The 13409-nt window shown below is 36.6% G+C and overlaps 1 protein-coding gene across 2 annotated transcripts; it reads right to left on the reverse strand.

The window, feature by feature from the left end:
* Positions 1-637: 637 nt before the first annotated feature.
* On the reverse strand, positions 638-4936 carry LOC103431003 (uncharacterized). 2 transcript variants are annotated; one of them, XM_070817094.1, is made up of 6 exons: positions 4584-4936; positions 4139-4232; positions 3243-3313; positions 2904-2960; positions 1596-1838; positions 638-1116 (listed from the first exon to the last, which is right to left on the reverse strand). In XM_070817094.1, the coding sequence occupies exons 1-6, from the start codon at positions 4686-4688 to the stop codon at positions 964-966; spliced, it is 723 nt and encodes a 240-aa protein (XP_070673195.1). In that variant the 5' UTR covers positions 4689-4936; the 3' UTR covers positions 638-963. The 2 variants fall into 2 exon arrangements, with proteins under 2 accessions (XP_070673195.1, XP_008367373.3); XM_008369151.4 differs by having other exon boundaries at positions 638-1120; positions 4584-4933.
* Between the last annotated feature and the right edge of the window lie 8473 nt (positions 4937-13409).

Genomic DNA, 13409 nt, shown 5'->3' on the forward strand with positions numbered 1-13409 from the left:
GTTGGTGAGACAATTTGTGCTTTTGCATCAAACACAAAATTTGTAAGTTCAATTGTTACATTAATTCTTGCTTTCATTGAGGCTGCGCATATAGCTTGGGTCACAGATTGAAAACATTTATGAATTGATATAAACTTCATGTTGATTATTCAATATCTTTTTAAGGCTCTTAATGTGGTTTCATAGTTTTTTATGATGGATTAAAAAAATTGTCTCTTACGACTTCGACAAATGTGATTCATGTGTACACATGTTTATAAAGAAGGAAATCAAGTTGCAAATGCTTTAGCTTTATTTGAGACATACAGTTATGCTTATACTGAGACCCTATAGTTCAAGATTTTGTTGCATTTGCTCATGGTTTTTCCTTACTATCGTTTTAGTTGATCATTTTTGTCTTTGTAGGTCTTAACATAGTCCCCCGCTTGTATTTTTTTGTCTACATTCATTTATTATCAATAAATTTGGTGGAGTTCGTGGAGAAGGGACGAGCGGGAGATTTCTGGGTATAATGGTTATCACCCCTTCAGAAAAAGGTAGATGCCTCCGCACGATCATTGCCGAATAACTAATGTCGCCTAATCTTTTTCCATTTGGAAAAAAAATAAAATAAAAAATCACTCCTCACTCCTACAAATTACAAAGCCAAATAACTAATCAGACACGTTAAGAATCCATTACAATTTCAATAGGTAACTAACATTACAACTTCAATGGGTAACTAACATTACAACTGAAGAGTTCGAGACTCTGCCATACCACTAGCATGGCTGGCAGGAATTTCATACAATGAAGCATAAATCCTAACCCATTCAACCCTCTGCTAACCCTACAATGCTGCCTAAAAGTAACAAGTATTTTCTTCATGATGGAGGTACTACAGCTTCTGCACTCTCCGGGGTGATTTAAAATTTTGCCAAACTAATTTCCCAGTAAGTCCGTAAAGTAACAGGATCGATAAATTCAACTAGCTGATATACCAGAGTAGTCATTTGAAGAAACATCATGCCCAGATGTGACCTTTTGTTTCCTGCCCTGCCTTCGATTACCGGTGGTTTTTGCGCGAATCCCTTCTCCTGCTGCCGTTGCCTTCCCGTTGTCTTGACGGCTTCCCACCTGTCTTCATAGCACCAATCACAAACAATATGAGGCTTGTACAGTACAAGCGACAGAAGAAAAATGGGAAAGAAGAGGTCGGTAACAGCACCTATTTATTTATTACATAAGGAAACCAAAATAGCACTTTACGCTTATTTTCATACCTAAAGCTTAAGTTCATAGTCCACAGTTCTTTGCCTCATGTTATTTAAATTTAAAAGACAATGCCTCCACAAGTTTCACAATGCACACAAAATACATTAAGCACTTAAGAAACACAGTTTTGAGATTACTAGATGGAACGGAAGTTGTTCTCGTCCACCATTTGATCATATTTTTATTTTCTCAGTAATGATCAAATTTGGCACAAACTCTGGTCAGTAAATGAATACTAGATTAATTGAGGTGCCTATATCAAACAACCATCTTATAGGTCTCATATTAAAAACACGAAAAGAGAAAATTAGGTTAAGAAGCATAAAGAGGAGGGTACTGACCCCTACACAAAAACTTGGAAAATGAGTGTCGAAGCCAGAAGGATCGTCCAAGGTCACCTTCTCATAGTTCATTTCAGAGCAATTGCGCTTGTTATTGGAACTTGAGCTTTCGCAATAGGACGCATACGAAGAAGTAGAACAGGAACTAGGGGTCCGAGAAGCAGACCCATAACTCCCAATATCCCCTTGAAACATTTCATAAAAAATATCCTGCAATTCTTCAAACGTCTCCTTCCCATTTCCCTGTCAATTACGCATTTCTCGTATGTCAGTATGTACATAGAAACACTGTCATCATCACCATCATCATGATTATTCGAAATGAAACATTTCTTGAAACTTCTAATCATGTATAAAGTATAAACTGATAAAAGACTGGAAGCTACTTCCTAAAGTTTCTCACTGCATTACCAGAGAGACTTATGATTATAGTCACAATGTTCAGCTCACAATTTTTATTAAACCTGGAACAAGATGAAAGAAGAAAATATGAAATTTAGACAAAACAAGCTCTTAATCATGCAGCATTAGCTGGTACGACTAGCGCACAACCATCCAAAATTGCTAGACCCCACATTTTTGCGTGTCCTTAATATTTTGGAAATTACATATTAATATAACTTTTTTCGAATCTTGAATAAAAAATAGAACACTTCTCACTATAAGGGCACTAAACAGGAAATAGAACACATTTTACTGCCCCTATATTGCACCACACCCCCTCCCCACTGAGTGCCCAGCCCAAGGTGGCTCCGTCCTTGGTACGCACCTTAATGCCTTCCCTTCGTCCTCGGCTTCCCTTGATTGCAATTGAACAAATAAAGTTGCATCAATAGGTGGGGCCACAGGGACTATGTTTTTTTATATTCGAGCGATATTTTAATCTAAAGTAAAGGGATAGAGATTCGAACTAGGGCGTAGAAGGGAGAGCGACTAGGCTACACCCTCGTGCGGTCAAGGCCCTAGCTAATGGGCCCTTCAGGAACAGACTTTGCTAGGATGTTACTACAATTGTAGTTGGGTCTATCCATTTAAACAGGACTGAAGCCCATCAACACTCTTTTCTAGAATAAACCCAATATTTCCTCTTCTCAAATGTCTTAGCAAAAGTGAGGGTGAGGCCTCATGGAAAAGCAAACATAAACCAAAAACGTAGGTTTTCCCAAAAAGCACAAGAAGCTTGTTGCATCCCATTTTCTCCCTAATCTGTTTCAACATGTTTAAAACATATTACGCATATACGTGTTAGTGTTAGTAAACGCAGGAAAGTCGGAAATTAAAAAGGAAGAAAGGCAAAGTTGTACATACATTAGGCTTTGTTTGGCTCATCATCATTGCCATTTCATTCAAAAACTCACCCATCTCCTGCACAAACATATTCACAATAAGCTCATAATTAATGTAGAATAGAACATACCAAAAAAAGTTGCATCTCATTTAAATTGGTCTGCACTAGCATCACTTGGGCGGCTACATTTTGACGGATTTCTTACAGGTAATAAATAAACAGTGGTAAATGTCATCGAAGATGTTTTAACCGACAAATCTTAATTTTTGTACATTTTTAAATAAAGATTTAACTATTAAAACATCAAGAATACCCGTTACTCTAGAGCACCAAGTATATCCCTCAAAAGAAAAACTTACATTGTTTTCGTCATCATCACTGCCATAGGCTCCTACATCGTACAGAAACCTCTTATTCGCGTCAGATAAAACTGTTCAACAAAAAACAGACATTATGCTTTCCTCGTGACAAATTCAAACGAAAATAATAATAAAATAAGAATTCTGGTAAACTCACCCACCATTTTTCCACCCTTTTAATAAAAATATTAATAACATATTTTATCGTGTTAGATAAAGACTTTTGAACCCTTAGTTGTAACAATTAGTTAGACACGTGACTTTTTTTTTCAATTAAAATGATTTCTGAAGCTTCTAAACGGTGGTCCTCGAAATCCAGAACGAGAACTCCGTCCATGAAGAAAAATTGCTCCATTCAGGTTGCGTGCGAAGCCTGATGGCCTCCGGGGGATGGTCATTGTGTCGGTCGATTTCACTGGAGTTATACAAGGGCAGGGGAATGTCATTGGAGCGGGAAGTGAGCTAAATATCTCACTAGCCTGGTCGTAATAATATGATTTAAATTTGTTTTTAATCCACGAAAATCAAACTTCAGATCTCTCACTAAATATCACTAGACTCTAATATGACACGAAAATCAAACTTTAAATCTCTCACTAAATATCACTAGACTCTAATACTGAGTGACGCTAAGTGACTAATTTGTTAAGAACTTTAACAAAAAGCTCCGGCATAGTTAACTTTAGCAAAAAACTATATTTTTATATAAAAAAACAATCATAATATTATTCACTTTACCTTCATTTTATCATTATCGTTAAAACCCAAAATTTTCAAATTTTTTTAATTAGTTTTCATCACTTTTAAAGGGGTATAAACGTGGATGAAAAATAGAATAATGAGTTGGTCCAGCAGCACTCCAAAATAATAATAAATGAGAATCATGTTGAAATTACCAGAATAGGCTTGTTGAATGTCTTGGAATTTCATCTTGGCTTCTTCCACGAACTTAGAATTTCCGGAGGCAGAACAGCGATCCGGGTGCCATCTCTGTACCAACAAGCATATAAAAAAATTAACCGAAAAATCAATAAATCACAGAAAAATACACAATTCCTTGAATTTCCCTGAAATCCCAGAAAAATCTCATACTTTTTCGACCTTTCTAACCTGTTTTGATCATGCAATGAAAACCCATATCCGGGATTTACATCCTGAAAACCCAATTTCCCATGGAAGCAAATATGTTTCCAATGATTTGGCAGAAACCCAGAAATAAATGGAGAAAAATATCAGAACTTTAGCTCCGGATTTCAATTTTAGAAGGACCCAATTGAAAGAATCGTGTAGAAGGGGTTTAAATTGAATTGTGCAAAAATGGTGATGAAATTAAATTCTAACCAGTGCAAGTTTCTTATAGGAATTTCTGAGCTCCGAGTCTGTGCATTCCTTGTCCAACCCTAAAACTGCATAGAAGTCACTGCCTTTCTCTTCCCCATCAGCCATTTCTTCCTCTTTCAACTCCTCCAAATCCTAAACAACCTTAGTTTTTCTGTTTGTTGTCTATAAATTATAGGACCCAGAATTCCAAAGACGAAGACAAATATTAAGATATGGCACGCTGTCGTACTACATCTTTGTGATTTTGTACACGGAACCTCTAATCAAAGGGGGAAGAGATAAGGAAAAATATCTCACCCTTGTGCAAATAAACACGGAGGTTCAAAGAACGCTCCAGAAACCAATCCCCATTTAAATGGTATTTTTCTTGTGGTTTTTATTTTAATCGATTTGGAGGATCTTTGGAGATGGACGGCTGAGATTGAGCAAAAGGCGGTAGATATTTATGCAGGTTGTGAATCCAGAAGGTTCTGTTTCTCACTGTTTCGGAAGCCTTTGTTGACGCCAAGGGAAACGAAACTTAGGATGGGTCCCACCCGCACAATAAAGAAAGAAAATGAGTGGGTCCAACACACAAAATGTCTTTTTATCACAAGTTGGTGGTCAGTCGGCTATTGGCGTGGAAGACTGTAGACTGTCGGGTGGATTGGATTTGGATTCTATATTTGGCACATTTACTCATTTGCCATTTTGGGTATTGGCAAATAATGGCAAATTTGCCATAAATAGAAACACGTTGCATGGTGATGCAGTACACTAGCAGTGATATTCACACTTTTTTTTTTAATTTTTTTTATTAATTTTTTAATTGATTTGATTTAACTGTTAAAAATTAAGATAAATATGTAAAGTAAAATAAAAATAAATACGTAAATAGCACAATTCTAATAAGAATTCACTTAGATTTGTAATTTACTTAGAAATTTGCACCAACCAATGTATCGTTTGCCGCCCACCAACCTTGTTGGTTTCATAAACTAGTGGTCTATCTTTAAGAGCTAAGGGTTGAGGATTAACAGCTGTATGCCAGGTCCAATCCAATCAAGTTAAACTGGCAAGCCTAATCCCTCAAGAAAATAACGCATTATAAAGGAAGAATCTTGAGATTTCGTTTGGTAGTTCAAACTGTACTGACTATTTCAGTTAGATAAAATTTGTACATCGAATAAGACTAATTAAATTAGTCGGGGGTTTGATGCTACGACCATATTAACAAAACTTTGGACTATAATTATTTTACACATAAAAAAACAAAACAACACAAACACCCATCCGTCAAACAAATCCATTACACCGCCGTCATTGGGCCTCCTCACCAATTACTACACACCATCATCTCCATGGGTTCTAATCAATGACGGAGCCAGGAATTTACAACGATGGGGATCACAAAAATAGTTTTAAAAAATCGATCATACTTTCATTTAAAAATAGCTTTCAAATATATCAAAATGAAGATTACAAATAGAGTGTTTAACTTTCAGACCCAAATCCTACATACACCAATAGCTTTCACTCAAACAAATACCAAATAGAAAAGACCAAAATACATAACAAATTCTTCTCTCAAAAGCTACATAACATAGCACTAATATGAGTGATTGCTCAAAGGAGAGCACAAATGAAGCAGCCCAAAGAGAATTAGAGGGTTGGGACCGAAAGCATTCGAGGGATGGAACCAAAAAATAGCAAATGGCCCACTAAATTTGGCCATGATTCATCTGCTGGTGGTGGTATGTCATAAGAGTAAATTTAGAAACTTATTGGGGTCAAGGGATCTTAATGCACTCCCTTGGTTCCGCTACTGGCCGTAGTGGAGCCAGAACTTCATCATAATGGGGGCAAAATTCAGAAACTTTCGAATTTTGTTACTAATAACTTCATTGACAAAATATTGTCGGATTATCACACATGTGCTTATATATATTTATATTCAGTTTCCTATATACAATGTGAGGCTAATGCACTTTAAGCAGATATTGTTGGTATTTCACCTTCCTAAACAAAATATGCATCTCATATATTATCTTATTGGTTGCATTCCCTGCTTGGGGGATGAGTTTATTCCATTATGTGAATAACGTATCTTGACTATAAAAATTTCATAATTAGTTCATTTTATTAATCTTCATTTGAAGATTCTCCTATAAAAAGTCATTTCAAATGGAGATCATATAGTCATTCAAATGTATTAAACAAATCAACGATGTAGATAACAAGTAACATATTCATGTTAACCATCCATTTGTTTGCTTCATTTGGATGATGAAACGATTTTCAATTCGAATGTTTTTTTGTAGGAGTGTTCTTCAAATAAAAATTAGTAAATTGAATGATTGCGATCATTGATTTTATTCGGTCAAGATACATTATTCGCAAATGGTGGATATGTGCATCCCTCCCTTTTTCCTCGGCTTACAGGGGGGAGGGAAAATATGTCACGTTACGTCCCCCACCCCTTTCCTCTGCTACTTACCAATAGGCTTACACGAGGGGGAGGGGAAATATATCATGTTACGAAATTAAAGTTTAAGTGAACTTGTAACACCAAATGAATATGCTACACTATGACGATCTTCCTACGAATGCACAGATGTCATAATACCTACTTTTTTTTTTTGGACACAGTCAAAGGGGAAATTTTATTTAAACTCATCTAACCTATTTATATACTCAACTTACTCTTTGCACCCATTTGATTTTTAACTAAACTATTAATATCTCTTTAAACCCAAATTTAATACCTAATATAGCCTATAAACCCAATTCAATATGTGAATTTATTTTTACACCCATTAGATTTTTAACTCAGAAGCTGCCATTGTGCCACTTGACTTCTGATAGTAAAGGGGTTACCTCCTCCTTAAACTTCTCCTCCTTCTCTTCGTAACTGGACAAGGCAACTACTTCTACCTGCATATTAAAAAATGAAGTACCAGAGACATAGACTTTGACTAATAAGAACATACAAAGCAAACATGACAAGAGAGTAGAGAAGAATAACTTATATTCTTAGTCCTAGTATCGAGGAAACAACTAAGCAAGATAATGCAAGGGGATCATGGTTACTGGGTCCTTTCACACCGCACATTTTTTCATCATGCGTAAGTAGTAATTCAAAAGGAGGTTTAATGTATAAACATATAGGAAGAAGGATTGGTAGGATATTCTGCAGACAACTAGGGTTGGACTTGAAGGCAAGAAATCACTAGAATTTCAGTATTGATTCTGGAATTTGGGGCAGCAACTCCTCCATAATTTTTTTTTTCATGGCGATTAAGCCAAAGGCTATCAACAAAATATGAGGAGCAAACATATGCTTTCATTGTTGTTTGTTTTAGCCGGAAGGTAGGATGCTTTTGTTGTATTTGTTGAAAAAAATTACAGTAAAGTAACTTCTACACTCTAAAAAATTGAAATCAAACGAACAAAAAAATTCATAAATTGAGTCATACCTTGGTTGGATGATTCAAAACTTCAAAATCACCATCCATCAATAAAAAAAAACTTATTTTTTTGCATGAGAACTATTAGTGTTTTAGTCAGAATGAACGTAGGATAAACAAAAAGCGATCGTAGGGTTTAATTATAGTGTTTGGGTTTATTGATAAATTTGAGCTTTATTATTAATTTCATTTTGTACTTAATAGTAATTATGCAATAGGATAAAATAGACAATTAACTTTTGAAATTTAAGTTCGGTGTAAAAAGAGGTTAAATGGGTTTAAATAAAATTTCCCAAGTTAGAATACCTGCTTAAATTTGGACAATGCCAAGTTAATGCACGTGATAGGCGACACCCCCATGGAATAGCTCCTAGAGAACTTTTGTGCGAGCAGTATGCTATGTGAGTCACATGTACAATGTAACGTGGGAGATTAGGTTACCCACCCCGCCCTATATAGGGGTGGTCACGGGTCGGGCCCAATTTTGGAAGAACCAAACTAGGGCTGGGCACGGTTTGATTCGGTGCGGTTTTGAGTGAAACCAAAACCTAAACCAAAATTATTTGATGTTCCGTTCGGTGTGGTTTTGAAGCCAAAACTAAAATGAAACCAAACCGTTTGATTCGGTTCGGTGCGGTTTCAAACAGTTTCGGTTTGGTTTTTAAGAAAAAATGTACAATTTGCAATTTAACATATTAATAAGCATTTACCAATAGCAATAGGAAAATATAAACAATTAGCATGTTGCATGTTGCATGCAATTGTGATGTTAAAACATGTTTGTGCAACAAAAGGGTGTACATGTCCCATACAAGGTATAACATAAAACAAGTTGAATAACTTTGAATTCATTAAATGTGCGCAAAACTTTCATACTAGAATATGTGATGTCATGCTTCAAATGAGTGGACTTCATTAGATCATTGTTCGACTCTTGATAACAAGATTAGTCCACCCTTGTACGTATGTGTGTGTGTGTGTGATGGTGTAAAATAATAAAGGTCCTTCAAGTTAATGAACGAAAGAAAGTGATGAATGATGATATTCTAGTGTGGTTGAGTCCATACTAAGTGCATGGATTCTAACAAACAACCAATTAAAACATGAAATTTAATATGGACATTTAATTAAAAGTTTATTAATATTTGCGGTGCGGTTCAATTTCGGTGCGGTTTTCAAAAGCCAAAACCAAAACCAAACCGTTTTCTATGTTGCTGTTCGGTTTCAAAATCGAAATCGTTCCAAAATCACAAAACCAAACCGTTCGGTGCGGTTCGATTTGGTTCGTATTTCGGTTCTAAGTGCCCACCCTTAAACCGAACCTTACCCGTTTTAAACAGTAATGAGATGGGACGGGCCTGGTAGAGGGATTTTGAGTTTTGGAACCGAACTTAACCCAGTCTGTTTCAAACAGGCTGATTAGGGTCCACGGGTCCAACTCTTTTTTTTTTTTTTTTTTTTTTTTTTTTTTTGTAATTTATAAACTGCACTGCACAGGAACACTTCAGCAACACAAACATGTTTTAGAAAATTACAAGACCTGTTTCACATGTTTCAGCACACATGAGCTATTTTTGAAAATTGAGGATGCACTGCACATCAATTCTTATATATTATTATATGTGTGTGCGCGCACACACACATATATTAATAGCAGTCATCGCCTACATCTAGTAATGAGCAGTGATAAAGATCCTAAATTCTTGTGTTCCCTTACATACTTGAGAATCGAGAAATGTACAAGCAGCTTCCAGAGCAAATTCTAAAGCACTAAACTCAAAGGCCAAATAATGAGGTAATGTGCTCCCAAACACACTATCAAAATTTCTATTTCCTCTCTGCTGACTCAAGTCAAAACCATTAGATTGCCAAACATCACCTACTCTATTTGTTGTCAATCTTTTCTGAAGCTCCACCACATACTGCAATACAAAGATATCAGGGAATTCAAAAGCAAAACCTCATCGGTCGTAATAATACATCAAATCTACTCTAGATTAACCACAATAGCTTTTTCTCTTCCAAGGATGGTTGAAGATACATCTTATATAAAGCTTTGAATGTAAACTCATCTCATAAGAACATCATATATAAATTCAATCTACAAACTCATCAATTATAGTAATCTAAAAATAAAATAATATTAAAAAATCCATGTATATATCAACTATCCCATTAAGTTTAATGCGATCAAGCTTTATTAAATGGAGAAAATCCACTAACTATTAAAACTGAGCAACAAAAAATATATAAGAAAGAAAAGATAATTAATTAAAATAAAATAAAAGGATTGATGAAAGAACATTTACGCAAACAGAATTCTACCAAATTCCTCCTCAAGGAGCACAGCTCCAATTTGGTCTATGCGCCAGCCAACTCAATCGGAGAAAGCACTATCAACCAATACTTAACCTAGAAATTTAAAAGAATAAATTGTAAATCCCAAATTAAGAACCTAGGAATTGAGAACCCACAACAGAATCTACAAATCCTTAAAAAACCCCTAAATCCCTACACTAGAAATTCACATAAATAAAAAACCCTAATTCATAATTTTCTAAATGTTAGAAAGATGATGGTTGCTGGCAGTATTCTCGACGGCAGTGATGTGTTGTTGGTGGTCGCAACTAGACCTGTAAACAGGTCCGGTTTACTGTGTTTGGGTCGGGTTGAACCCGACCCGTTAATTTAATGGATTATCCAAACCCAACTCATTAAGTTAACGGGTCACCTGAACCTAACCTGTTAAGCTAACGGGTCATCTGTTAACAACTTTTTTTTTTTACCAGGTTAGCAAACAAACAAATTTAAAAAATGCAATTAAGCTCAAACAAAACAAAACTTTGATTCAGGAACAAAATCAACATACAACAATTAATTTGGATAAAGCTTGGACGAAAGAAACCCATAAAGTTAGCACAATGTATCTGCCACTGGCACTAGACAAAACAACCTTTGGCAATTCCTCTTCTCCCTCTACAAATTTCACCCCTGCTGGCCGAGTGGGTGTTCAGGATTTTGAAGAATTACAGACGTTGTGGGATATCAAAAGCTGAGTTGAGAATTACAGGTGCAGCAAAGGTGAGTGCGAGGGATTGAATCTGAGAGATGTCTCTTTTGACGGAGGTGAAAAGTTTCTGGGAGTCGATGTGGCCGTGTGTGTGCTCTAGCCTCTCAAGGAAGCCTCTGGTTCCAAATTCAGTGCAGGGAAAAAGAAAGAAAAAGAAGAAACTTGGATGTCAGGCGTTAAATTTTCGCGTCCAGCTGATTGCAGTCGTTTGATCAGCACAGGGCAAGCCACTTGGGCTTAGGACTATTGAATTTACACAAAAGTCCTTAATAACGGGTGTTAATGGGTTTCGTGGGTTCACCCAAAATGACCCATTATTTAACGGGTTAACCCGTTAACCACCCAACCCGTTTATCACTCGCCCAAATACTAATTTTAACAGGTCAGGTCGGGTCGAGCCAGGTTGAAAATGCCAGGTCTAGTCATGGCAGCAGTGATGTCGTCGAGGATGAGAGATAGGTGGTGTCGTCGTGGTTCTGGGACCTAGGTTCTCTGGGATGTCATTCAGGAGGAGAGATAGGTGGTGCCGTCGTGGTGGTCGAGACATTGGTGAGAAGAGCGAGTACAAAGTCGGAGTCGCGAAGGTTGATGTCGTCAAGGAAGATATGATAGGAGTGGATGGTTTGGAGACTCTGGATTCTTAGAGAGATGGAGCAGCAGAAGAGTCCATCCATTATATTTAGAACGGGCCGGTCCAGGGCCCCGTTATTCTAAATAATAGGACTCGGCCCGCCCCTAAAATACACACGCCTCACCTCTCCCTGGCCCGTTTATCATCTAAAAAATTGGACCCGCCCTGTACCCACCTCGAACCTTATCTACTCAGCCTGACACGTGGTTCCTCTACCCGTTTGCCCACCCCTAGCCTTATTGGTTCCTATTGGAGATACTCATTTGCCATTTTAGATGGGGGCAAATTAATTATTAAAAGCAAATTTAAAAATTATTGTGTGTAGTTGCATGACAATGTAATTTACAAATTCACGTGTTAAATTTAGGATTTAATATTAATAATTGTATACGAGTTGTAATTCTTATGAAGTTATCCTTTAAGTGAACTTCTGACATAGAATCAATATGCCATGTTGTGGAGAAAGTTTTTGGTGTGTCGGAAACACGACTTGGTACACCAAGTGTCATAGTGCAATTGGTTAATTTTAATTTTAATTTTTAAATTCTTTCTTGAGGTCCAAAAATGTCATATGCAAGCCCAATAAAGTCTCAAAACCTAATTGTTATACAAGCCTCAAGCCAAGTTCAAAATACATGCCAAGGTGTGGAATCGAGAAGGGGTTATATTCGTAATCATGCCCTGCTACGTTAATTAAACCATGCATTTGTTTAAATCACACCACGTTCATGCAAATCCATGAATATTTATCACGCCATGCCTTATCACATTAATCACTATTCACGCTAAAGTAAGCCCAAGTCACATGACAGGGGCTTGTCAAGTGAATTGTGGTGTGGGTGGTTATGGAAGTTTTATTGGACCCATGTGGAGTCAAGATTATGGAAGATTTTGTGTTGCTTGAGTGCCCAAAGATCTAAGCCCATAACCTTTGTAGTCCATGTGGGCAAGTTTGAGAGAGAACCAACTTAGTTTCCTTCTTTCCTTAGCAAGCTAACCAACTTAGTTAGGAAAAAACCAAGTCTTGAGCCTTAGAGTCACGTTAAAGCCTAGCAAACAAACATTTAATGAAGAAAGAGAGGCTAACTTTCTTTTTCTAGCTCATGATGAAGATTAACATCTGAAAGCCTGAAGACACGTTACTACAAGTAACGCCTGTGGAAGGCTGACTCAGGAAAGTCGTGCCTCAAGAAAAAGGTAATCATTCACCTATAAAAACAGAGATTATAAGCCATTCAAATGAGATATAATAACACAAGGTTCAAACATTAGAGGGAGAAACTCAGAATCATTTCCCACAGCCTTAGAGTTCTCCCCCAGACTTCCTTCAATCATTTCAGTCATTAAAAACCTCTTTAGAACCCAGGAAGCCTAGTTTATCCAACCTTGAACTCTATATAACTATGCAAACTCTATTTTTCATGCTAAAATAATGAACTTCTAACTTATACACCATACCTCCCATGAGCAAGCCATTATTTATTTAATCATGCTAATCTTCGAGTCATTGATCTAACAAGGATATTTCCAAAGATGAGCTAACTCTTACCAGATATTCCGAGATTTGGTACGAATCCAAACCAAGGGAGACAAGATGACGTTCTCAAAGCCCAAATCCACCTTGACCCAAAAGTCCCCCAATAGTTTTCAACCAATTGTATTATAGCACTTAGTATATC

Source organism: Malus domestica, chromosome 17, assembly GCF_042453785.1.
Source record: "Malus domestica chromosome 17, GDT2T_hap1".
In the NCBI taxonomy this organism is placed as follows: Eukaryota; Viridiplantae; Streptophyta; class Magnoliopsida; order Rosales; family Rosaceae; genus Malus; species Malus domestica.